This window comes from Dipodomys spectabilis, unplaced genomic scaffold (assembly GCF_019054845.1).
Source record: "Dipodomys spectabilis isolate Male_0828 unplaced genomic scaffold, ASM1905484v1 ptg000069l, whole genome shotgun sequence".
Lineage (NCBI taxonomy): Eukaryota > Metazoa > Chordata > Mammalia > Rodentia > Heteromyidae > Dipodomys > Dipodomys spectabilis.
Window position 1 is genome coordinate 23,969,782 of NW_024870746.1, and position 27,001 is coordinate 23,996,782.

Consider the following 27,001-nt stretch of genomic DNA (forward strand, 5'->3'; position numbering starts at 1 on the left):
ACTTGCCACATGATCCCCAACACTTGTAGGAGAACAAAGCTACTCTCTGTCGAAGCACTTTTTTTTTTTTTTTTTGCTGGTCCTGGGGTTTGAATTCAGGGCCTGGGCACTGTTCCCAAGCCTCTCTATGCTCTGCCATTTGGACCACAGCATCACTTCAGCTTTTTCTGAGTAGTTTATTAGAGATAAAAGTCTCATGGACTTTCTTGCCCTAGCTGGCTTTGAACTGCCATGCTCAGATCCTCAGCTGTCAGTCTCCTGAGTAGCTAGGATTGTAGGCTTGAGCCACCAGCACCCTGCTGCAGAAGTACTCTTATCTCTCTCTCTTTCTCTCTCTACTTTCTCTCTCTTCTTTCTCTCTCTTCTTTCTCTCTTTCTTTCTTTCTTTCTTTCTTTCTTTCTTTCTTTCTTTCTTTCTTTCTTTCTTTCTTTCTTTCTTTCTTTCTTTCTTTCTTTCTTTCTATCTTTCTTGCTGGTTGTGGGGTTTGAAATCTGGGCCTGAGCACTGTCCCTCAGCTTTTCAGCTCAAGGCTAGCACTCTTCCACTTGAGCCACAGCACCACTTCTTGTTTTCTGGTGGTTAATTGGAGATAAGAATCTCACAGACTTTCCTGCCTGGGCTGGCTTTGAACCGTGATCCTCAGATCTCATCCTCCTGAGTAGCTAGGATTGCAGGTGTGAGCCGTTGGCACCTAGCTTAGCTCTTCATTTTCAACTGAGGGAAAAGTGTGGCTACAAGATGAAGGAAATTTAGAGAGAGGAAAACCTCTTCACTATCTAGCCATCCCAATCCAGGTTTGCATCATGCCTCATCTATATACTAGCATTAAAAAGAACAGTTTTCAAGGCTGAAATCTGAGCATTGCAGTTCAAAGACAGTCCAATGCAGGAAAGTTTGTGAGAATTTTATCTCCAACTAACCACGAAAAAGCCAGAAGTAGAGTTGTGGCCAAGTGGTAGAGCAAAAAAACTCAGGGAGAGTGCCCAAGCCCTGAGTTTAAGCACCAGGGCCAGCACACACACACACACACACACACACACACACACACACTAGTTTTCCAAGTTTTCTACACTATAAAATGAGCCTTTTCAGTCTGCAGTTCTGCTCAAGTGGTACCTGGAGTTGTATCTCAATGGTTGAGCCTGGCATGTGTAAGGCCTTGGGTTTGACCCCTGGCACTGGGAGAACAACAAATGGGGCATGCCTGCTAACAAGGCTATTGGAGAAAGGTAGGGCTCAGCTGGGCATCTGTGGCTCACACCTGAAATTCCAGCTGCTCAGAAGGCTGAGTCTACAATCTGAAGATTGCAGTTTGAACACAGCCCAGGCAGTAAAGTCCATGAGACGCTTCTCTCCAGTTAACCAGTGGGGTAGGGGAGAAGGGGCAGGGAAAAAAAAAAACACCAAGAAATAAAAAAGAAAACTACAGAAGTGGAGGTATGGCTCAAGTGGTAGAGTGGTGGCCTTGAGCAAAAAGCCCAGGAACAGCACCCAGGCCCTGAGTTCAAGTGACAGTGCCAGCACAAAAAGAAGAGGAGAAGGAGAAGGTGATGGGCTCTAGTTAGAGGAAGTAGGTGGCTGGGGTGTGCCCTTGTCTATCTTGTCTATCTTGTCCCTAGACTTTTGCCCTGTCTTTCTTTCTCTGCTTCCTGGCTACCATGAGTGAGCAGCTCCACTCCACCTCCCTGCCCTGAAATTCCTGCTTTGCCAAAGGCCTAAAAGCAATGACTGACAAGCCAGCTGACCGTAGACTGAAACCATGAGCCAATGTAGTGTTAAAGAGTTGACTAATCGACCTGGGAAATGGGCTCCTTAGACGTCTATATATAGCAACAGCGGCCAACGTGGGGTAGAGAGGACATATAGGATCACTAATGCAGTCTAATGTGGGGTACAGACTCAGGGAACTGTAGCCTTTTGGGGTACCAAGGGCAGATGGAATCACTCGGAGCTCACTTCCTTGCTGCCTTTTTCCTGTCTTGCTTTGCAGTAAAAGAGCCGACCTCGCCGTGACACCCTGGGACAGCTCTGCCCACCTACAGGATGGAGAGTAGGAAGGGGGCTTAGAAACCAGATCTTCCTCATGCCTGTCACCATGGTGAATCACACAAGACGAGGCACGGAGTCACGGGCCATCATGGTGAGGAGTGGAATGGGGTGAGAGGAGAGGTGTGACTCCAGAGGGATAAAAGGGGAACTTGGGTCACCAGCTGATGGAGGCTGGCTGCGCTAGGCCACATCTGTTACCATAAAGAAAAGTGACAGCATGAACACATCCATAGAGGGTCTGAAAGGCAAGTACCTATCTGGGGAGGAGGAGGAGGAGGAGGGGGAGGAGGAGGGGGAGGATGAAGAGGAGGGAGAGGGGGAGGAGGGGGAGGAGGAGGAGGGGGAGGAGGAGGGAGAGGAGGAAGAGGAGGAGGAGGAGGAGGAGGAGGAGGACGAAGAGGAGGGAGAGGGGGAGGAGGGGGAGGAGGGGGAGGGGGAGGAGGAGGGGGAGGAGGAGGAGGAGCGGGAGCAGGAGGAGGAGGGGTAGGAGGAGGAGGAGGAGGAGGGGGAGGAGGAGGAGGGGGAGGAGGAGGAGGACGAAGAGGAGGGAGGGGGGAGGAGGGGGAGGAGGGGGAGGAGGGGGAGGGGGAGGAGGAGGGGGAGGAGGAGGAGGAGCGGGAGCAGGAGCGGGAGCAGGAGGAGGAGGGGGAGGAGGAAGAGGGGAAGGAGGAGGAGGAGGAGGAGGAGGAGGAGGAAGATGGTGGGTAGAAGGAAGAACAAGCATGAAGAACCAAGACACAAAGAAGCTGATATTTAGAGCCCAATGCCCTGGATCTCAAGTATCTCCTAATTTGGTAATCTAAGGGGAGACACTTAGCCTCTCTCAGCCTCCATTTCTCCATATGAAAAAAAATGAGCATAATATGAATACATTCCTTTAGGAGCTGTATGGTCAGTCTCTTACTGAACAAGAGACATACAAATTTGCTTTGTGCTGGTTTTAGTTGGTCTGACCTGGGCACAGCAATTGGGTGAGGCTGTTCACCATGGTGGGGGGGCTTCCTTGTCCCTGGTTTGGAGGTTCCTGGGGAAAGGTGGTCCCCTTAAGCTGGAAGCAGAGTCTCTCAGAGGTATTCAGTAGCAGCTGGCAGACACAGGACCCCAGGGAGCTGACACCCGCTCTCCTTTCATTCCTCCAGAAGAACCTACTAGGTGGGGAGAATGTTAGAAGCCTATTTCTGGAGGGAATGGTCGTGAAGCACACAGAGCTTGCCTGGTTCACCTAATGAAGGCATCACCAGAGAGGCCTTGGACAGCATGCAATTTGAAGTCAGCTCCTCTCACTGTGTAGCACTCTCCTACCGTTGGGTTGACAGCTATCTCAATTCTTGATGTGTTTACTTGGATTATGGTCGATGTCCTATCACAAGAATGTAAGCTGCAAATAAACAGAGACTTCATCTGTTTGAGGCTTTTACTACATCCTCGGGGTCTTGTGTCATGAATAGGTTTGACGTGTATTTGTTGAATGAATGACAATGCCAAAGACCATTATATAACAACCTGACCACCATCACCCCACTTCTGTGTGAATTCACCCCAGACTGGCAAATCTCTATTGGTGGCAGATCTTCACCCTTTTGAAGAAGTTGATTTGAAATAGCTCGGAGTCACTCTGTCCCAAACAAGTTGTGTGATAAAGCTGATGAGGGCTGAGTGGTTCATGGCTGCTCACACAAAGAAAAGCTATCCATACAGAATACCAACTGCACTGTGCTGTGGGGGCCTGGAGGGGGCGTCCTTAACACCAAATGAAAGAGGAATCTCTGCCCTCTACAACTGAAAAGATCATCTCTAACAGGGCAAGAGCTGACACCAAGAGCCCGGGCAATATGGATGAGTCACTTCGTGATTGGCCTTAGTTTCCTTATTTGTGAAAGAGAACTAAGAAAATGATGAACGCATTCCACAAGTACATCCCACTGTCTCTGCGCACAGAACATCTCTCCTCAGTTAGGCCAACACCCAAGGAAAAGACCGCTTCTTGGAGAACAATCTTTCTCAGTGTTAGAAGCTGTTTTTATTTTAATTTTCTGAGCCAGGGGCATCATACTCTTTTCACTTTGGGGCACTTAAAGGTTTTGTTTTTTTGATGCACGTACTGAGGCTTGAACTCAGAACCTGGGCACTGTCTCTTAACTTTTTTGTTCAAGGCCAGCATTTAAAGATGCTGTCACTTTATATAATGTATGTATCTCTTAGAAACCAAAGGTACCAGAAGATACTTCTGGAAAAGCTGCTGGACCTCAGCCAGCTAGCTTTCCTCCTGGAGGCAACCAGCATACCCCTTTCTATGTACACTTTATGCTGCACTCAGAACACACACACACACACACACACACACACACACACACACACCACTATACAGTTTCCCTCTGTGTCCGTGAGGGAATCTCCAGAAAGTACTAAAAAAGGGGAGACTTGTCTGTGAGGGTGGGTGTCACCATCCTGGCAGATTGGTGGCCCAGATGGAATAAAAGCAGGGAAAAGAGAAAGCCAGTGGACACGAGCATTCTCTTTCTCTGCCTCCTGGCCATCTTGCTTTGCTCTACCATGATCTACCACCATGATGGTCAGCAATTTCTCCCTTTAAGTTGTTTATGTCAGACAATGAAACATTACAGAATTCCTGTAGCCAAGAGACAGATTTAATCTGAGCAACGCCAATTGTCCTTCAGACTTGCATAAATATGTCAATGACGTACGGTAGATAGATGATGGGTCACACTTGAATAAACCAAGAGTAGGAGGGGATAAAGAACAAAAGAAAGTTTTTAAAAAAAATGTTCTCTGGTGCCAGGGGCTCATGCCTGTAATCCTGGCTACTCGGAAGACTAAGATCTTAAGATCTCACTCAAATAGGTGTCTCATGGACTCTTGTCCCCAATTGACCACCAGAAAGCCAGAAGTAGAGATGTGGCTCAAGTGATTGAGCACTAGCCTTGAGTGAAGAAGCGAAGGCAAGCACCCAGGCCCTGAGTTCAAGCCCCAGTACTTGCATGCATACCAAAAAATGTTCAAAAAACAGGAAATGGAGGTGTGGCTAAAGTAGTCGAGCAACATACTTGAGCAAAAAGCCTATTAGAGCATAAGTCCCTGAGTTCAAACCCCAGTACCAGCACATACATACATGCACACATTCTCACACACACACACACACACACACACACACACACACACACACACACACACACACTCAATAATCAGACCAGAAAGGCTATTCTAAATGCACATATGGTATCATAAGCTAATAAAATTAATTAATCCAATTCTAATTCTAAAATCAAAGAGAAGAAATCCAACCCAGATCTGCTTGCCCAACTATACATCTGCAAGGAGGGCTGCAAGATTAAGAAGAAGAAGACACACAGGCCCTGAACTCAGGAGTTCAGCCCCATATCCACCCCACCCCCGGCTAGCAGATGAGACAAATACCATATCTAAAACAAGAGTGATAGCTAAAAACAAAAGTCATTGCCAAAAAAGATACACAAGGCAAGTAATGCTGGCTTGTTTCTAACGTGAGTAACTGGGGAAGGTTGCATGGTGGTGGTATCATCTGTGCTAGATTATGGGTGTCTGGAGCAGAGGCAGGAAACATAGAGTCGCTTTTTTCCTTTGGAGAGCATCTGAAATTGTTGATGAGAGGTGGAACACCAGGCCTCTGCGGGGGACGGGAGGCTGTCACCTAGAATGGGGAAGGAAAGAGGGATGGAAGCTGAGAAGACAGCCTGGCAGATGGTTAGCTACCTCGACTTCAAAAGCCCTGTGTGGCCTCTGATGATGCCTGTTTAACTTATCTGCCCAGCACCTAGGCCTGGGACACAGCAAATTCTCTGTACATGCTTGGTGAATGAAGGAAAGATCCGACACATCCCTCTTTGTTTATCTTAGGCCAGCCACAGACGCGCTCGCGGAGTGAGGCCGAGCCAGCAGGGCAGAGAGGAGTGTGGCATGCAAAGACACTTCCTCCCGGCCTTCTGTGCACCGCTCTCATCATTACTGAGACTTCTGTTTTTATTGCAAAAGTTTATTTCCCAAAATAGAAACCCTGGGTCCTGTTGAGGTTTATCACTGAGCCCATTTATCCGATGGGGTTGCTTTAAAGATCACTTTGTGCTTCTCAGCACGCACAGTAGCGTATCCGCAAAACAACAAACCATCACCTTAACCTTTGGCTCCATGAGAAGATCCAAACAGGGTGTTTAACAGGAACAGGTCCCATATTGGTGAGACTACTGGTGGGAAATACTGTCCTTTGTCTGGTTTGTACATACAGTGTCTTTGATTTCAAACTACAATTAATTATTTTTTTATCCAGAAAGCAAGCCAGCAGGTTTTCAACAAGCGTGGATGGCAAACTCTATGTCCATTTCACAGTCCCATTGGCTTGTCTGAGCTGTGTGAGGTCCTGGCAGCAGTTAGAAGGATCAGATAATTATCGCCATTTGTAGCTGAGGAGTCTGAGAGATAAGACTTGCTCAAGATCTGTTAGCAAATAGCAAAACCACTGTCCCAGAACAGACCTCAAAAGCCCCGAGCCAACCATCCGTTTACTACAAACATTTACACTTTTGACATTTTTGGTTTAACTGGCGATTCCAGAGGTAAGTGATTTATGTCCTTATTATAATAATTTTTTTGCAAATGATTTATTTAGCAAAAATCCATTTGGCATGACAATTTTACAGCAAATGGGAATACATGGTTTTGCGAGAAGGTTAATTGTTTCATAGGTTAAGGCAGAATGCATTTGACAAAGACTCTGGTGTTAAATAACTAGTGTGAATAAACAGAGATGCTGTTCCAACCATGTTTTTTGAATCTACATGTGGTGAAAATCCACCTATTAGTATTTGTGTTCTAGTTAAATACGAAATTTTGTGTTCTGACTCATAGTCTGCATTGAGTGATTAATATAGGTCTACCTTTATAGTAAGTATTATCTTATCACATATCTACAGGCATTTCCTTCCTTCCTTCCTTCCTTCCTTCCTTCCTTCCCTCCTTCCTTGCTTCCTTCCTTCCTTCCTTCCTTCCTTCCTTCCTTCCTTCCTTCCTGATCCTTTCTTTTTTGGCACTGATATTGGGGCTTGAATTCAGTTCCTCACACTTCCACTTGGCTTTTCCAAAGGAATAAGGCTGGCACTCTTATCACTTGAGCCACATCTCTACTTACAGCTTTTCACTGTATACACACACACATACACACACACACACACACACACACACACACACACACACACACACATAGAGAGAGAGAGAGAGAGAGAGTGCCAAAAAACAGAAAATGAAAAGTGAGGAAAAACTATTTGGGTTATTAATTCAGCTGGAGAGGAGATTGTAGAGGTAGAATGCCAAAAAAAAAAAAAAAATGGAGGCTAGAAGCTGTTGGCTCAAGCAAATGAAATACAGAAGCATGAGAAAGGTTAGGAACTCACCTTGCTCTTCCATTGTAAAACATAATCAGTAATGGGCTGGGAAGGTGGCTCAGTGGTAGAGTGCTTGCCTCGCATGCATGAGGCCCTGGGTTCGATTCCTCAGTACCACATAAGCAGAAAAAGCCAGAAGTGGCAATGTGGCTCAAGTGATAGAGTGCTAGCTTTGAGCTGAAGAGCTTAGGAACAACACCCAGGCCCAGAGTTCAGACCCATGACCAATAAAAAACAAACAAACAAATGAAAAAAAACATAGTAAGCTTCAAGAAAAAACTAGATTTTGGGGCTGGGAAGGTGGCTCAGTGGTAGAGTGCTTGCCTTGCATGCATGAGGCCCTGGGTTTGATTCCTCAGCACCACATAAGCAAAAAAGAAAAAAGCCGGAAGTGGCGCTGTGGCTCAAGTGGTAGAGCACTAGCCTTGAGCTGAAGAGCTGAGGGACAGCACCCAGGCCCAGAGTTCAGGCCCCATGACTGGACCCAAAAAAAAAGAAAAAAAAGAAAAAACTAGATTTTGAAGTGCTAAGGATCTAAGGATACAGGCTCATAGCTCAAACAGAAACTATAATACTCATGGCAGTGATCTACCTCAGCTTAGACATTTTTAGTTTACAACTATGATAACATAGTTGGGTGTTTGGGGGGGAATATAATGAACATTTTTCCAACATAGTGAATGAGCCAATTGCTAGATTCTAGATATTTTATTCAGAGAATTCTTTCTGCATTTTACTAGCTCTGTGAGAACAAAAAAATCAACCATAAAATGAGAAAGAACACAAAGAATTAGCATATTTTTCTAAGTAAACTTGAAGAATCTGAAATAAACATCCATAGTGCCACTAAGTATTTGAATTTCAAATCTGATTTGAAAATATGTAGTTATCAAGGTCGAAACAAACAGATTGTGTAGGTTGATAAGACAATATTTCACATTCTGAGATCATCCAAAAAGCAGTATGAATGTCTTGGCACATTTCCTTTGTTTACAATTCTGCTAAAATCATAAGATTCTAGCAGAACACAAACATAAACATCAAATAACATCTACATGTTGTCTGAAAGATGAAAATCTAAATCAAATAATTGGAACATAGCAGACTATTGACTGAAATTTTTTGACTGTTGTAATAGATGTCAAACACCACACAGTTAAATAACTTGAGCTCTCTCTTCTGTGGATATAAGCATGTCTAATGGGAACGCAGGGCCTTAATCTCTTGCTCAGCTTGTTTGCTTGCTTGGGTTGCATTCTACCACTTGAACTATCCTTCTACCCCCTCATTTGCTGGTTATTTTGGAGATCATCTCTCAGACATTTCTACCCAGGTTGTCCTCAAACCGTGATCTTCTGAATCTCAGCCTCCTAAATACCTAGGGTTAGAGGCATGAGCCATCCAGCTGATTCTTTAAAAAGAAAATCAAGCCTCAAAGACTACTAATGAATTAATTTATGGCTCAGCCTTTTTTTTCAGTCATGGGGCTTGAACTCTGGGCCTGGGAGCTGTCCCTCAGCTCTTCAGTTCAAGGCTAGCTCTCTACCACTTGAGCCACAGCACCATTTCTGCATTTTCTGCTTATGTGGTGCTGAGGAATCGAACCCAGGACCCCATGCATGTGAGGCAAGCACTCTACCACTGAGCTAGCTACCTTCCCAGCCCCTAGCTCAGCCTTTTGAACAAATAAAAACATTATTTGGCCCTAAACCCATTTAGAAGAAATAATTATCCTTAAATTTACCATCAAGGGTTCAGGAACAAGAGACTGGAACTCATTTGGAGACAGGCCTTCTTAGAAGGCACTAACAGACACTCGATAACGAAAAAGGGGAATGCATATGGACTCAATGCCTTTAGACTAGTCTGAGCAGCAGCTGGCAAGAGCCCCAGGATGGACTTGATGGAATCCAGATACCCAGCTTTGAAAGGGCAACAAAGTCTTCACGAGAAGAGTAAGAGAGCCCCAGCTTCCATGCTGTTTCTGGGTGGGTTAAGTTAGGAGGCTGAGATTTGAGAATCAAGGTCCAGAGCCAGCCCAGGCAGACAATGCTGAAGGATTCTTATCTCTACTTGACCAGTGAAAAGCTGAAACTGGAGTCATGGCAGAATGACAATGGTAAACTGAGCAAGAGTGCAAGGTCCTGAGTTCAAAGACTCAGTACTAGCGTGGAGGAGGAAGAGGTAGAAGGGAAAGGAGAGGAAGGGGAAGGGGAGGGAAAATGAGGAAGAGGAGGAGGAAAAGAACAGCCCCCAAAGATGTCCACATATCTAATTCCAGAAATCTATTAATGTTACCCTAACTGGCAAAAGGAGACTTGAGTACAGATGCGGTTACACTGAGGACCTTAAAATGAAGTGATAATGCTGAATTATCTTCTTGGGGCAAATGTAGACAGACACAAGTGGACATAAACCTTCCTAGCTGTGGCCAGAGGGAGACAGGGCTTGAGAAGATTGGTAAGAGGTATTCAACACTGCTGACTCGGAAGATGGTGAAGGAGCAAGAGCTAAGGAACATGGGCAGCCTCTGGGAGCTAGAATAAAGACAAGGAAACAAATTTTCCTTCTAGAGAAGGAAATGCAGCCTATCATTGCCCACTGAAATCTGTGTCACACACCTAGCCTATGACAAACTGTAAGATAACAAATGAGCACTTTTTAAAAGCACTGCCTTTGCGGTCATTTGTTGCAGCAACAATGCAGTACTAAAGTAATAGAGTAATAGGTGAGAATGAATGAGTGGTGTTTGCCAAGACCTCGGTGATGGGGCTGCCCTTGGAGGCTCTGGGTAAACGAGATTATTGAGCCTGATCAAGTGAGTAGCGTCATCTTAACTGTGTTCTTACCCTGTGTTTTCCTCAATGGATTTTCCTTGGCACTTAGGCTAGGAATGAGAGAAGAGGTTTTAGAAATGGAGAAGAAGAGGTTTGGGGAATGGAGGCAGATACACCTGACACTGAAATTCTGCCTCGAGCCTGGTTAGTCACAGCCCAAATCTTGCCCCAAGGGCTCTTGGATGGAAACTGGCCCTGAGAGCCCAGCTGTCCTGCCAGGGAAAATAAGCCATTCACAGACAGAGGGAGCACTAACAGAAGGAGGGGACCGAGGGAAAATCTGGCAGGGCCAGCGCCCTCTGCCAGCCGTGCTGCCACCACTTCTGGTTTGATAGCCGCTTGTGTAAAAGAAATTAACTGTGGAAATGACTCAGACTAATCCGTCATGGTGAGGTCCTTCTATTCTAGGTGCAAGGAAACAAGAGGCTTTAGCAAGGCAAAAGAGGCCATACTATGTTGGAACAACATTAAGTGCCATAAACAAGTAATTTGCTCAAAGGAGACTTATTTTTCTCCCTTAATTCAGTCAGGGAGGAGCCAATAGAGGGATTCATGGGAAGCTTTTTTTTTTTTTAACATGTCAGCATAACTTCCTGAGAAGCCTCTAGCAATATATATATATATATATGAGACAGTGGTGCACACCTAAAATACCAGCACTCAGGAGGCTGAGGAAGAAGGACTAACCTGAGCTACATATCAAGATCCTATCTTAAAACAACAACAAATGCAATGGGAAACTTTCTTTTTTTTTTTTGGGGGGGGGGCCAGTCATGGGGCCTGAACTCTGGGCCTGGGCGCTGTCCCTCAGCTCTTCAGCTCAAGGCTAGCACTCTACCACTTGAGCCACAGCGCCACTTCCAGCTTTTTTCTTTTTGCTTATGTGGTGCTCAGTAATCGAACTCAGGGCCTCAAGCATGCAAGGCAAGCGCTCTACCACTGAGCCACCTTCCCAGCCCCGGGAAACTTTCTTATCACTCAGTTCCTAGCCTCCACATCCCACTCTGCACCTTATCTTCTTACCATAAAAGACCTCCAATTGTCTGCCCTGAAGGAAATTATCCTTCCCTCTCCTCCTTCCATCCTTTCCTTCTTTCCTTCCTATCTTCTTACCTCCTTCCTTCCTTCCTTCCTTTTCTTCCTTCCTCCTTCCCTTTCCTCCTCCTTCTCTTTTTCTCCTCTTCCCCCTTCTCTTCTCCCTCTCCTCCTCCTTTCTCCCACCCTAGCAATCATCCAATACAGTGCCATGGTTAAGATCAACAGCTTTAGAGCCAAACTAAGCTGGTTTTGAATCCTAGCTATAGCACCTTATCTGAGTTATTGAGTTACTCTGTGTTTGTTTCCTCTGCTGTAGAATGGGCTTAAATTCCTGTCTGCCAGGATGGCTGTGATTTTTTTTTTTTTTGGTCAGTTGTGGGGCCTGAACTCTGGACTTGGCCTCTGTCCCTCAGCTCTTCAACTCAAGATAGCATTCTACGACTTAAACCACAGCGCCACTTCCAGCTATTTCTGCTTATGTAGTGCTGAGGAATTGAACCCAGGGACTCCAGGCAAGCACTCTACCACTGAGCCACCTTCCCAGCCCCTGCTGTGAGTTTTGGAGGAGCTAATGCTTGTAAGTTTCTTAACTCAGAGGCTGGCAGATAATATATGCTCCTAAAATGTCCTCTGTTATTATCACCCAACTCAAACTCTTCATATTTATAGACAAGGAAACAGATTCTAAGCAAAGTGATTGATGAATTGGCAGATGGCCAGGTTGTGGCAGAGCCAAGACTAGATCTAGGCATCCTACCACAGCCCTCTTTCTACTGACAACACACAACACTTCCTCTGTTCCAGTCACCCAGTGAGGCTCGCGCATGCGCACGAGTGCACATGTCCTGTGAGTGTGACCCCTCTGCCCTCAGGAGCCATCTCCTATCCCATAGCAGCATCCTGTCTTTAGAGCTCTGGCACCCTGGCAGGGCTGACTTCCACAGAGCACTGAGCAACTCCCTCTTAGCATCAGTTTCTCTTCTGGAAGCCAAAGCTCCAGAAAGGGGAATTGGATTCTTCCAGAATCCCCTGCAGCTAGCCCGGCCTGCTGTCCACATTCCTGAGGGAATCTTGAGACCCGATTGTCTCCCACAATGTGCCCCCCTTCTGCCTTTCTCCAAGGCCTCACACCCTCTTGCACACACACCTAGGAGGTTGCTCCCTCTCGTGCAAGATTCCATTGTCCACTGCCATTGTCCCCAGCAAGCTTTGGTTCCACCCAGAAGTCAGTCATCTGAAGCCAGGACAGGTGGACTTCCTGCTGTTCTAGAGAGGACAGGAGCTCTGTTGGAGGTCCCACATACCTGTCTACTTCTAACCTTTGTCAGACTTTCCAAAACCCAGTAGACCTGGAGCTCTTGGCCAAGGAACCCATAGCTGACTAGCCTTTTTCCAGCCTGAGCCAACCAAAACCTCTGTTTTTGGTAAACAGTCAAGTGGGGTGAAGTGGGGAGAGGAAAATGAGGAAGGAGGGAGGGGATCTGGGCATTCTCAGTGAGGGCTCAGTGATGCTGCTGCTAGAATTCTGTACAAATGCCTCTGGACGAGAAGTCAAGCATCCTGGTCCTAATCCTAGCTCTGCCTCTGAATGAACCAGGTGTTCTCGATGGGTCACCTTGTCTCTCAGGTCTGTTTTCTCTTCTGATTTAGGAGTGGCTCTCCCATGAGGGTCTATAAGAAGCTTTCCAGTTCAGTGTCTTTCTAGTGACTATATGTGGTCTATAGTGACACTGAGAAATGGCAGCCCCTGTCTCTAGGAGTGAGCTAGGTGACGGTCACGATCAATGGACAGACTGTGAGCCATATAGCCCCCCTACCCCATTGGAGGCTCCTTGAAGCCTGAAGAGCTCTCCATGCATTGTTTAGTCCCCTGTTAGGATGCCCATTTGAGTACACATCTCTGGGGTTTCATCAGTATATTGTTCATGTGAAAGTCTTCTGGAGACCAAGGGGCAGGACATGATGCCTAGGGACCTACATGCATGACTGCTTAGGGCCATAGTAATGTGATGCCCAGTGGCCCACACACAGTACTGCTCACAGCTACAGTGATGGATACAGAACCTCTATGGGAGGGGGCTTTGCCATGATTGCCCAGCCTGGCTGGTACAGGTAAGGTACATACCTTACATACCTGCTGGTACAGGTAAAGTATGCAGAAGATGACAACCAAGGTTAGGTGGTGGTTAGGCAAAAATGGGCAAATTATGGCAGAGTTTAGTGTTGAGATGAATGTCACCACTTCTAGTTTCTCCCTTCTGGGACAGATGGACCTCTCTCTCCAGTGACAGGGCAAAGGGACAGGCTCCTGGGAAATGAATAGATGTTCAAAAGGCTTGGTCACCTTAAGGCCAGGGTTGTTTCTTCTCTCTTAGACGTCTGGTCAATATTGTGGACCCAGGGAGGGGCTAGGTTTAGCTCAAGACTCTGCGTTTGTCTGCTGCTTGAGCTTGAGGGTGAGAGGCAGATCCTGTGGCAGGTAAGAGCCTTTCCAGAACATGAGCTGAAACCTAAATCCAGGCCCCCTGACTCCTACTGCAGATCTGGTGCCCTCTAGAGGCCCTGGCACACGGGATGGACTGGTGGCTGCCTCTGCGGCCCTGGCTCAATGTCTGTTCAAGTCAGGTCCCCATTAAGAGGTGGCTTCCTTGCACCCACCCCCACGGGGCAGGAAAGTCTGGACACTGTAGGAGGCGCATGGCCACTGGGCAGGCTGAGGTCAGCCCTGAAGCCCCTCCCATCCTTAATCCTACTCCTAGATCGAAGATCCTGTTGTTTGTGGGCTCTTTTATGGGCTCCACTGTGTCCCCCAAGCTTGTATGTAGGCACTACAACTCCCAGTACCTCAGACTGTGACCATATTTAGAGTTAGGGTCTTTAGGGCAGAACTGAAGTTAAATGAGGTCAGCAAGGTGAGCCCCAGTCTGACATGACTGGTGATCTTATAGGAAGAAGAAAATAGACATAGATACACAAGAAAGATCTTGAAGACCCAGAGAGATAGGGGCCAACTCTACCTCCAGGAAAGGGGCATCTGAACGAGTAAACCTTGCAGACACTTTGTCCCTGGGCTTCCAGCCTCCAGGATCATGAGGAAATATGATCACAAGTCCCTGGGGCCTCCCTGGGGCACCAACACAGGGACCTGTCCGAGCTACTGAGTCCCCCCAGTACACTGACCTTCTGTATTGCCCCGCACTGCATACACGCTCCACCAAGCCAGATCCATCCTTGGGGTGAGGGCTGGCCCAAGTCTATCACCAAGTCTACCCTTTCAGAGCCTTCGGGGAGGGCGGGCTTCTGCTCCAAAGTAGACAAGGGAAGGTGGCCTGTCACCCTGAACCAGGACAGAAGAAACGCAGAGGCACAAGAGCAACTTAACAGTTTGAGTTACAATCCCACCATGCATGACTCTGTTTCTGTCCCCTTGGGGTCTTCAGCTGACCACGCACAGGGCACCAGTTCAATAAAGTGGGCCCAAGGACCCATTAATCTCTCAGTTAATTAACATGACATTTCTTAGAGCCCAGGAAGGGTGTCAAAGACCTTGGGAAAAAGCAAATCTAGGCCAGCTTTCAGAGGGCTAGTGTACCCCCAAATTGTCACCCCAGATCCATACTCCTCTAGCAAAAGGGAAGGGAAGAGTGGTGGAGGAATATCCGGTCCCTCCTTCTGTTTGCTCTGGGCCTGGCTACTGACGCCAGACCTTATCTTTGGGTCCTCAGCTGGGCAGGGCAGGGCAGGTCAGAGCATAAGAGAGAATTGGTTCCCCTGCCCTGGACGAGAGGAGAACGGAGGGAAGGAGACACACTGCGACCCAGCGCGAGGAAGCTGCTGGCCCCGCCACCATGAAAACATTCTTGTTGCTGCTGGTTCTGGTGGCACTGGAGCTGGGACAGGTCCAAGGAGCCCTTCACAGGTGAGGCCCCGCGCCCAGCACCCAACCCACTGGGGCCCCCTCCACCTCCAGCTCAAAGCCCAGGTCCAGCACAGGTCCAGTCCCACTGGGACTGAGCATCTCGGGGCAGAAATGAGACTGGCGAGTTGGGGAGAGATGGGGTAGGTGCACCTGGCCCCAACCCACACCCTGCAGATCCCTCTTCCTGGTGGGAAGAGGGGAGGGGAGCAGAGGGAGGCAGATCTGCACCCCTCCTCACAGGCGTCTTTGTCTTTCAGGGTGTCCCTCAGCAGGCGCCAGTCCCTCCGGAAGAAGCTGCGGGCCAAGGGACAGCTCTCAGACTTCTGGAAGTCCCAGAACTTGGACATGATCCAGTTCACGGAATCCTGCACCATGGGCCAGAGTAGCAACGAGCCCCTGGTCAACTATTTGGATGTGAGGCCCCCTGAGACAGGGGTGCTGGGAGAGGAGGGAGCAGGGAGGAGGGAGGAAGGCCCAGCCTCAGGCTGGGCCAGTGGTGCAGATTGCTTTGCTTGGATGATGGTATGGACTGGTTCCCTGTGGGCATTGTCAACAGAATCCAGTGGGCCTCAGCTCTCTGTGGGAGTAGAGCACTGCAAGGAAGGACCCTGATTTTCTTTATTGGCAGCTTCTTAGTTCTGTCCTTAGGCCAAGTGCTTGACTTCTCCCAGCACCTTCCCAGGCTCCGTGAAGTAGAGGAGCTCCTACCTTGCTTGTAGTGTTGTGGGAAGCAGGGGGCAGGCATAGAATCAAATGGAGCAGCTGATTTCCTCCCCCTAGCCTTTCCTCTGGTTGCTTGGGGGGAGGGGTTGGTTTTTGTGCCAGTACTGGGGCTTGAACTCAGGGCCTCAGCACTGTCCTGTAGCTTTTTCACTCAAGGCTGGTGCTCTACCACTTGAGCCACACCTCCACCTTCCAGCTTTCTGTTGCTTAATTGGAGATAACACTTTACTGACCAGGTTGGCTTTGAATCTTGCTTCTTAGATCTCAGCCTCCTGAGTAGCTAGGGTTACAGGCATGAGCCACTAGTGCCTGGCTGCTTTTTATCTTTCATTCCCCAGCCTGGCCCACTTCTAGACTGTGTGAGTTCTAGTGTACAGTCTTCCCAGCTCTGGTCCCAAGCATTCTTCCTTTGATTCCACCCCTGCCACGCCTCTGTGAGCCTCCCCAGCCTGCCTTACTCCCATGCCCTCCTCTTCCCCTCCTTCCCCTGCAGATGGAGTATTTTGGCACTATCTCCATTGGCTCCCCACCACAGAACTTCACTGTCATCTTTGATACCGGCTCCTCCAATCTCTGGGTCCCTTCTGTGTACTGCACCAGTCCAGCCTGCAGTAAGTGGGGGCAGGAAACCCTGTGGAAATGCCCAATCCTGGGAGGCCAGGGCCTGGGACTCCAGGAGTAGAGGGCTTGGGTACTCCAAATTGGCCATCCCTGCCACACCAGCCTTCCCTTCCCTCTTCGGGAACAGCTGACCACAGAAACAAGGTGAGACCAGGAAGAGAGTTAAAACACAGCTCCCATTCAAGATAACAAGTTTCACAGGGTCAGACTTTATTAGAGAGAAACTTAGCCATTGAAAAGAGAAATCTTTAACTTAGTGACTCATTTCCTCTGGAGCACACAAAGGAACATGGGGGAAAATTCCATCTGGGTGACTACTTGTGGGCAAGTTGGTGGATTGGGTTCTGGTGAAGGCCTCAAACCTGCTTCCATGAGACTTGGTGGCCTGGCTCCCACAGAGGCGGGGCTGGCGGGGCATGTCCATTTAGTCAGAGGTAACTCAGGGGGCAGGTGCCTAGGAGAGACTGGCAAAAGAAGAGATAAACAAAGATGTCTCAGTCTATTCAGGACAAGTCCCCAGACAGAGGTTCTCTGAAACCCTGAAGCTAGATGGCCCCTGAGGCTACAAAGTTGGGATCATTTCCTGCTGTGGTAATGGTTTGTCCCTAAGTTTCTTTGAAGGCTAGAATGTGACCCACGCTGGTGGCTAGGCCTTTGCTGGCGCCTGATAAATGGCACTTATCTTGGTGTACCCTATGAGGTCATAGCCATAATCAGGTTTGCCCAGGGACAACTATTTGGTCCCCAGTAAGGCCACACCTGTGTCTAGAGGCCAATGAAGTAGTCACCAGGGAGAGCCATGGCGGGTCTTTCTAAGGCCCCAACTTCATACTGGGAGCCGGGCAGGGATGGAGGAGTGAGCTGCATCCTCGCTTTTCAGAGACACACCCCGTGTTCCGCCCGTCCCAGTCCAGCACGTACAGCCAGGTGGGGACCACATTCTCCATTCAGTATGGGACCGGGAGCTTGACTGGCATCATCGGAGCTGACCAAGTCTCTGTGAGTGAATGCCTTCATCTTTTCTCTTTTGTCCAGGAAACTGGGCGACGGTACAGTTGTTCTGAGGTCTTAGGGTACAGTTTCAGTTCTGTTTCAGGAGGAGGGGAGGAGGATGGGGAGCAGGGGACAACCCTCACCTTGGTCAGCCTCCTAGGCTCCGAAGGGGCAGCTCAGGAATCTCCTGTGGGAAGATCCACTTTGTACCCAGTTTCCAGTGCACAAAGCCTGATGGCAGGGTGGGCTCATCTCACCGTCTCAAGTTCCAGTAAGCCCTTCCTCTCTCCTCCTATTCTGCCACCGAAGCTGTAGACTTCAGGCTGAAGTGCTAGGACAGAGACAACATTCTCCTACCTCCCCACCCTCAGTCCTACAGCTTGAACTATGGGCCTGGGTGCCGTCCCTGAGCTTATTAGTGCTCGACCACTTGAGCCACAGCACTACTTCCGGCCTTTTTCTGAGTAGTTTATTGGAGATAAGAGTCTCAGGGACTTTTCTGCCTGGGCTGGCTTTGAGCCATGATCCTCAGATCTCAGCCTCCTGAGTGATTAGGATTACAGGCATGAGATACTGGTGCCCAGCCTGAAAACAAGCAAATTTAGCAAACAATAATGCAAAAGTAGAAAGAAATAATAAAGAGACTAGTTGGGATATCTCAACATAGGAAAGTAAGACTATATAGAAAATCAACAAAGCCAATGATTAAATCAGAAAAATAAAGAAAAACCAACAATATTAGAAATTCAGAAAAGGAAGTGGCTCCAAAGGTTGTAGAATACCAGCCTTGAGCAGAAAAAGCCAAGAGAGAGCAAAAAGTTCCGAATTCAAGCCCCAGTGCAGGCACACGTAAACACACACACACACACACACACACACACACACACACACTCTCTCTCTCTCTCACACAAATCTTAAGAAAATAACAACAACAAATAGAAATAAAAAAGAAAACATTTCCAAATGTCCTATAGACATTAAAAATAAAAGAATATCAAGAATAGTTTTATACTGATAATTTTTTTTAAGTACTGGAATTTGAATTGAAGGGCTTATTTGTTCAACTTGCTTGCTTGGCTGACACTCAACCACTTGATCCATGTCTCCAGCCTTGCTTTCTGCTGCTTATTTTGGAGCTGGAGTCTCATGGACTTTTATCCCCTGGGCTTGTCTCAAACCATGAGCCTCTGGATCTAACTACTCTAGAGGCAAAGATTGGAAAGAGTGAGGCTCAAGGCCAGTCTACACAAAAGTCACTGAGATATTATCTTACCAAACAACCCAGGAGTGGTGTTTCATGTCTGAATCTCATTTATGTGGGAGGCCTAGGTGACCATTTGAGACCAGCCTCAGGCAAAAATAAGACATCTGAAAAAGTGAAAAGAATGGGAATTGTGGCTCAAATGGTAGAGTGCTTGCCCAGTAAGAGCTGAATTCAAACTCCCAATGTCAAGAGAAAGAGAGGGGGAAGAGGGAGGGAGGGAGGGAGGAAGGAAGGAAGGAAGGAAGGAAGAAAGGAAGGAAGGAAGGAAGGAAGGAAAGGAAAAAAGAAGGGAAGGGAAGGGAAAGATGAGGGAGGAAAGAGGAAGAAAGGAATATCTACAAAGAAACCCAAAGCAAGCAATGATGAATAGTTGAGAGACATCGCCTTGAGATCAAGAATGAGATAAGAATGCTCATTTTTTTCTCTCTCTATGAAATGTGTTTTGATGGTCCTAGCCAATGCAATAAGGCAAGAAAAGAGAACATTTAATTACATAAGGAAGGGTCTGGAAATGTGGCTGAGTGGTAGAGTGCTTGCCTAGCATGCATGAAGCCCTGGGCTCAATTCCTCAGTACCACATACACAGAAAAAGCCAGAAGTGGTGCTGTGGCTCAAGTGATAGAGCACTAGCCTTGAGCAAAAGAAACCCATGGACAGTGCCCAGGAGTTCAAGCCTTAGGACTAGCAAAAATAAATAAATAAATAAGGATGAAAACTTATTTTTTTAATTACGTAAGGAAATGAAACAGGTGGGAATATGGCCTAATTAATCAAGGACAGCTGTGAGGGAGGAGCCAGGGGCCCAAGGCCCTCTGCCAGCTCTCCGTGGCTCTCTCCCTCAGGTGGAAGGGCTGACTGTGGCTGGCCAGCAGTTTGGAGAAAGCGTCACTGAGCCTGGCCAGACCTTTGTGAACGCAGAGTTTGATGGAATTCTGGGCCTGGGGTACCCATCCTTAGCTGCTGGAGGGGTGACCCCGGTGTTTGACAACATGATGGCGCAGAACCTGGTGGATCTGCCGATATTTTCTGTCTACATGAGCAGGTAAGGTCTGTCAAGCCCACCTGGTAAGGTCAGGGGTGGTACAGGGAGATGTGCTGGACCTAGTAGTCAAAAGACCTGGCTCCACTCTCTTGGCTGGCCTGCTCTCAGCTGTGTGGTCTTGAGCAAAACACCAAACCTCTGTGGGGTTCGAGGAATTGGAGTTTGCTTCACAAAGAGTTGGATTTGAGGGTCTCTAGGACTGGCTATTAACTTATGCAGTCAATAAATATCAAGCTCCTATTATATGTTGAACATGACACTAGATACGTGGAAGCAAGGAGAGTCTTTGCAGTTGAGAGAAGCAGGAAAAACATTACATAATGAGCTGGTGATAAAATAATTTCATGCCAGCAATGGAAACATACAATGTGGGTTTAGCCATACAATGGAATATTACGCAGTCTTGAAAAGGAAGGAAAATTCTGACACTGAAACATGCACTACACTTGAGGATATTGTACTGTCAAACAGACTCCACAGAAAAACAAGCACTGTTTCCACTTGCATGAGGAGCCTAGAGCCGCCACACTCATAGAGACAGAAAGCACACCGGGGCTAGGCAGGGCTAGATAGGCCAGGAAAAGGAGGCCTCATTTAATGGGTACAGTCTTGGTTCTGCAAGTAGAAAACATTCTGTAAACACTCCTAAACTGTACACTCGAAAACTGCTATAATATAGTTTTGTGCTATGCATGTTTCGCCACAATTTCTTAAATGATATGTTGTAGTTGAGAAGGTCACGAAGGCATCCCCCCCCCCCCCCGGGTATCTTGCCTGGGGTCCTTGGACAGTGCCTTCAACTTCCTCCCTACACAGGAAGAGGATCGCTTGCCTTTCCTGAGATCTCCCTGTTCCTGTGTAAGCCCACTCTCCCATTCCCTCTGCACAGCGGGTCCTGACTCCCTCTCTTAAGCTGTGCTTCGTCCCAGCCTGGCTGCCACGGAGCCAAGCCTGGGTGGACAGAGAGGGAGGCTGCCTGAACACTGCCTTACCCTTGAAGGACCTCCTACTCCCTTCCAGCTTGAGAAGAAGTAGGCCAGGCAAGAGCACTGCTGTCAGACTAGCCTGGATTGAAGTTCTCCCTCCTACATCGCTTCATCTCCCTGAGCTTCAGTTTCCCCCAAATGAATGCTAGGTTGACATGAAAATTAAATAAGATTAGGTTCAATTCCTTATACAGAGGACATCAAGTAATGTTAGATCCTCCTCCTCTCCTTTCTCTCCCTCTCCTCCTCTCTCTCTTTCTCTTTCTCCTTCTCCTCCTCCTATTCGTCTCATCTTCCTTTTCTATTCTCCTTCCTCTCTTCCTCCTCCTCTTCTTCCTTTCTTTCTTATTCTCTTCTCCCTCCTTCCCCTCCTCCTCTATCTCTCCCCTCTCCTTCCTCTTCTGTCTCCTCCTCTCCTCTCCTCTCCACTCCTCTGCTCTCCTCTCCTCTCCCCTCCCTTCTCCTTCTCTCCCCTCCTCTCCTCTCTTCTCCTCCCCTCTCCTTTTCTCTCTCTCATTTTTTGCAGTGCTAGGGATAAAACCTATGATCTTGCCAGGCACTGGTGGCTCATGCCTATAATTGTAGCTACTCAGGAAGCTGAGATCTAAGGATTGTGATTTGAAGTCTGTCCAGGCAGAAAAGTCCATGAGACTCTTATCTCCAATAAACTACTCAGAAAAAGCTGGAAGTGGTGCTGTGGCTCAAGTAGTAGAGTGTTAGCCTTAAGCAAAAGAAACCCAGGGACAGGACCAAGCCCTGAGTTCAAGCCCCAGGACCAGCACAGAAAAAGAAAACAACAACAAAAGCAAACACCTACGATCTTGTGGCTGCTAGTAAGCTATCCAGCCCAAAACGACACCCCAATCACACACAGCCTAATATCCCTGCAGATGTCCCATTCATCCCCCATTCCCACCACCCTGCAGTACAGGTGAGTTCTCTGTTTTCCTGATCTTCCTGAGAATGAATCTATTTTATGTCTTGTTTCTCCAGACTCCCTGGTGGGTGCCAGAACAGAATCTGAGGCCTCAAAGCCAGTGAAAATGAAGCAATATTTAAATCCTAGTAAAGTCATAGCACAGTCACATGAGCATAGACACACAGGAGTAGATGACCGGAAACTCCACACCACCACAGCCACAGGGAACCAGCTACTTTGGAGAAAGAGATCTCTGGGGGATGCTTCAAAGTTCCTGGCCTTGGTTCTACAGGACCACAGCCATGTCCCAGAAGCAGGGGACATTCACAATTCTCTGAGCAGAGCTGTTTCTGCTAATCAACTTTTAACCAATCCTAGTGGCCAAGGCCCAGTGGGTGTTTCTGCCTACCTAGGTATCTGGGCTCAGCACCCAATGTCCTAGTACAGTGTCCTCAGCACCGGGTCTTAGCCCAGGCTCCCCAGTGTTTCCAGTGACTTTTCTTTAGTAACTGGTCTCTCCCCACAGTGACCCAGAAGGTGGCTCAGGCAGCGAGCTGACTTTTGGAGGCTACGACCCCTCCCACTTCTCTGGGAGCCTGAATTGGATCCCAGTCACCAAGCAAGGTTACTGGCAGATTGCCCTGGACGGGTGAGTATCCCTTCCACCGACTGAGGGACACTGCGGGTCTCTAGGAGCAGACGCTGGGCACTCGCTGTGTGGGTTGGAGGTAAGGAGAGGTGAGGAAGGGCAGCAATAGCCAAGCCACAAGGCAGCTTCCTCCTCTGTCCACGTGCTACACCTGGGCTTCAACCGACGGCCAGATCCTACCTGAACCTGCTGCCCTTTGTCCATCAACACTAATGAACTTACGGGGCCAGGGCTGAGGAACTGAAAGGCAAGGGAGACTTGGACTTGAACTTGGCCCTCCCTAAGCTTATACAGAAGATGAAACGTGCTCTGATTGCCACAGAAGTGCTCAGTGCCCCAAGAGAGGAGCCACAAAGTGGCCCCATGGCCAGGGCACGATGACCCCCTATCTGGAGAGACTTGAGGGTTTCAGGGCTCTGAAATCCAGACTTGACATGATCACAGCAGCTTGATGGAGTGTCTGGGGAATGTGAAACTTGGTGCTTCTTACATGCCTAGCACCGTGTTAGGCAACATGGGAATTCAGAGAGAAGTAATTAAAGGCTCAGTTCCTAAGATGTTCAGGATAAAGTGTTAAAAGGACCCACTGCTCACTGTCGTTTTAGGACTTCTTAGACTGCACAGATTTCCCTACTAAAGATTCTGACATCACTTGAGATCCTGATCTACATTATTTGTTTAATTGGGGTGCCAGGGCTAGAGCTAGGGGCCTCCCGCTCCCACTCAACTTCCTTGCTCACAGCTGGCACTCCACCACTGAGCCATGCCTACAGCCCAACTTTTTCGCTGGCTGATTAGAGATCATGTCTTGTGGACTTTTGTGCCCAGCCTGGGTTTGAACCTTGATGTTCTAGGTCTAAGCCTCTTGAGCAATTAGCATTATAAGTGTGAACCACTGGTACCTGGCTCTGACCTACTTTTTATTTTTAATGACATAGAATACAATAAAAGTAGAGTGCACTTCAATTGTGTGTGTGTGTGTGTGTGTGTGTGTGTGTGTGTGTGTGTTTGGGTCAAGAATAAAGTACAAGCTAGGTGGGAGGTACATACTTGTAATCCCACCTACTCAGGATGCTGATGGGGAAAACCATAAGTTCAAGCTCAAACTTGGCAAAAGATTGAGATTCTGTTAAAAAAAAAAAAAAAAAGCAACTAGACATCGTTGGCTCATGCCTGTAGTCCTAGCTACTCAAGTGGGTGAGATCTAAGGACCACAGTTTGAAGCCAGCCTGGGCATGGAAAGTCTATGAGACTCTTATCTCCAATTACCCACCAAAAAGCCAGAAATGGAGTGGTGGCTCAGTGGTAGAGTGCTAACCTTGAGCAAAACAGCTCAGGGACAGAATCCTGAGTTCAAGCCCTCGTCCTGGCACGTGCACGTGTGCACATACGTGCACACACACACACACACACACAATGTCAGTGTATTTCTTACTATGAATCTCAGTTTTAAAAAAGTTCACAGAGGAAGTGGTGCTATGGCTCAAGTGGCAAAGCGCTTGCCTTGAGCTGAAGAGCTGAGGGACAGCGCCCAGGCCCAGAGTTCAAGCCCCACAACCAACAACAACAAAAAAGTTCACAGATAGTCCCATGATGGAAGAGATATAAAAGGACATCTCCACTGAGTTCTGGGTGCTAGAGAGCACAGGAAAAGGAAGTCACAGGGGACCCAGAGAAGGCTGGCTGGCAGTGACCCCTCTACCCCCAGAATCCAGGTGGGAGACAGCGTGATGTTCTGCGCCGAGGGCTGCCAGGCCATTGTGGACACGGGGACGTCCCTGGTCACTGGCCCCTCCCACGAGATCAAGCGTCTGCAGGAGGCCATTGGGGCCACGCCCACGGATGGAGAAGTGAGTGTCCCCTGGGTGGGTAGCGGCTAGGAGCCAGAGAAGGCAGCCTCTGAGAGGATCCCGTGTTGTGTTTTTTAGTATGCTGTGGACTGTGACAACCTCAATGTCATGCCCGATGTCACCTTCATCATCAATGGCGCCACCTACACCCTCAGCCCAACTGCCTACACCCTGCCAGTAAGAGCTGTTCCCTTACTCTGCCCATTACAGGGCCCTTCCCACGCGGGCCCCACTTCCTTTTTCTAACAGCTGCCCTCACTTGCCTGTGTCCTCTTCGAGTCCCTCTCCCACCACTGCAGGAGGTCTCCCCTCTGAAGGAGACACGGGCTCCTAGCGTGGACATTCCACTGGGAATCTCGGGTGAGTCATTGAAGGAAGTTTTGTGGTATGGTTTTACAGATGTTGCAATGGAGCCTGTTCATGAGTCTCTCCGTCCATTACCATGCCAGTGTGGCACGTTCCCCTAGCAGAGTTCCTGCGTGTGCACACCCCTCCTCACAGCCAGTGTGGACCATGGTCCTCACCTGCCAGCAGGTTTCAATCAAAGCCTCAGCATGCCCTCTAAGATGCTGCAGCCTCTTTGGCCTTGTATCTACTTCTCGTGGAGGCTCCTGGAGCCCTGCGGGCTTTCCCAACAGCTCCTAGCAACCTCACGTGTCAGGTGGTTGTTGGAAAGACCACTTGTGCCTGGTTAGACCCCAATTCTCCGGCAAACTAAAAAAATAGAATTGAGAGAGGTTGCACTCTGTTTGCAGAACGATAAATGCCTTCTTGCCTGGTACCTAAATGGATTCACACAAAAAATTCTCCCCAGAACATCAGCAAGAAAAGAGCAGTGCCTAGCCGGGTACCGGTGGCTCACGCCTATAATCCTAGCTACTCAGAAGACTGAGATCTGAGGATCACAGTTCAAAACCAGGCAGGAAAGTCCGTGAGACTCTTATCTCCGATAAACCACCAGAAAACCGGAAGTGGCACTGTTGCTTAAGTGGTAGAGTGCTCGCCTTGAGCTGAAGAGCTGAGGGACAGCACTCAGGCCCAGAGTTCAAGCCCCACGACTGACAAAAAAAAAAAAAAAAGGGCAATGGCGAGCCATGCATGGAGCAATTCCTCTCTCTTAGAAAAATGAAGCTGAGCTGAGTACCAGTGGCTCACACCTGTCATTCTAGCTACTCTGAGGTCTGATTCAAAGCCAGCCCAGAAAGGAAAGTCTGTGAGACTCTTGTCTCCAATTAACCAGCAAATAGGAAGGTAGAGCTGTGGCTTGAGTGGTGGCATGCTAGCTAAAAGGCCCAGGGACAGTGCTCAGGCCCTCAGTTCTAGGCCAGAACTGGTGTGTGCATGCACATGTGCACATCTCCCCCCCCCCCCCCACACACACACAATTAGAGAATTTAAGCTGGGCTTTGCTAGAAGCGAAGGGAAACGGGATTGGAACCATTGTAGCACCGAGCTTTTTGCTCTTCCAGTCTTGCAGTACAATGTCAAGTGTTCTATGGTAAATGACAGTATGGTGGGGCTGTGTCACCCATGAACAGTTCTCAGGATTGTCGAACATAGGTGCATGAACTTGTGTAAACACCTCACTGAGAAAGAGGAGTAAGGATGTGTGAGGCGAGAGGAAGGATCTTCCAGCCAAGATGGTGGAGCCCAGCAGCTTCGAGGCCACACAGCCCTGCCACCACCCTCCCAGGACAGCCCCCAGGCAGTGCCACCTCCCCCCCGGGTGTCAGTCACTGACGTACTTCTTTCCCACCCCAGGACTACGTGGATGGGATGCAGTTCTGTGGCAGTGGCTTTCAAGGACTTGACATCCAGCCTCCATCCGGGCCTCTGTGGATCCTGGGGGACGTCTTCATTCGACAATTCTATGCCATCTTTGATCGCGGGAATAACCAAGTGGGGCTGGCCCCCGCGGTGCCTTAAGAAGGGCTAAGTGCTTGTACCCGGCTCCCCAACACCCCTGGGGCCTGTTAGGGGGGGCTTTCTTTATATCTTTCAGAAAATGATCCTATAAAATATAATCAATGCAACTTGAATTAGGACTGAACAGAGCATACACACACACACACACACACACACACACACACACACACACACACACACACGACTTGCCACGTACATACCACCTCCACCACTGCCAGTACAGCAAATTAACTTCTCTGTGTATTTCCTCCCTTTATGTTGGCTTTTCATTGTGGGAATCTCCCAACTTACTGAAGGAAAAGTTATAGCACAGTAAATCCCTCTGTACCCCACTCAGCTTTCTCTGACCCATCCACACATGGCCAGGCCCCAATTGTATCTACCCTGACATCCACCACAGACCGGCATTGTTTTGAAGCAGAGTCCACGCACCCTATCATTTTATTCATAAATCTGCAGTCAGCAGTCAGGGATTCTCCCGGTGTCTGGTGCATGTGCTCTCGTGTTTCACAGCTGGCTTGTCTGCATCAGGATTCAACCAAGATCCATAACCAGCATTGCTTTGAAAATGTCTCGGATTGGAATCTGAATTTTGCTGGTTGGGATCCAGATGTGTCGTGGGCCTGGGTCTCTGAGCTCATCCTCTTTGTAAGATGGTAGTTAGACCTCAGGCTGGCTGCTATGGCAACAAAACATTTCACAGGTGAAGCCCATCAGGCAGACGAGGCTGGCGCCCCTCCATGGCTAGTGTT

At 48.4% G+C, this 27,001-nt stretch overlaps 1 protein-coding gene across 2 annotated transcripts; it reads left to right on the top strand.

The window, feature by feature from the left end:
- Positions 1 to 6,586: 6,586 nt before the first annotated feature.
- Ctse (cathepsin E) lies at positions 6,587 to 26,362 on the top strand. 2 transcript variants are annotated; one of them, XM_042682356.1, is made up of 10 exons: positions 6,587 to 6,657; positions 15,083 to 15,276; positions 15,534 to 15,690; positions 16,493 to 16,610; positions 17,501 to 17,619; positions 19,720 to 19,919; positions 22,351 to 22,473; positions 24,182 to 24,323; positions 24,402 to 24,500; positions 26,085 to 26,362. In XM_042682356.1, exons 2-10 carry the CDS (start codon positions 15,206 to 15,208, stop codon positions 26,247 to 26,249), a joined length of 1,194 nt encoding a protein of 397 aa, XP_042538290.1. In that variant the 5' UTR covers positions 6,587 to 6,657; positions 15,083 to 15,205; the 3' UTR covers positions 26,250 to 26,362. The 2 variants fall into 2 exon arrangements, with proteins under 2 accessions (XP_042538290.1, XP_042538289.1); XM_042682355.1 differs by lacking the exon at positions 6,587 to 6,657 and adding an exon at positions 11,845 to 11,934.
- Positions 26,363 to 27,001: the final 639 nt, after the last annotated feature.

What these genes read in the sequence shown, in the direction of transcription:
- Ctse (XM_042682356.1), top strand. Translation starts at nt 15,206, where the DNA reads ATGAAAACATTCTTGTTGCTGCTGGTTCTGGTGGCACTGGAGCTGGGA. An exon ending in CCCTGGTCAACTATTTGGAT is followed by an intron (nt 15,691 to 16,492) that starts GTGAGGCCCCCT and finishes CTTCCCCTGCAG; the next exon opens with ATGGAGTATTTTGGCACTAT. An exon ending in TGGCAGATTGCCCTGGACGG is followed by an intron (nt 22,474 to 24,181) that starts GTGAGTATCCCT and finishes CTCTACCCCCAG; the next exon opens with AATCCAGGTGGGAGACAGCG.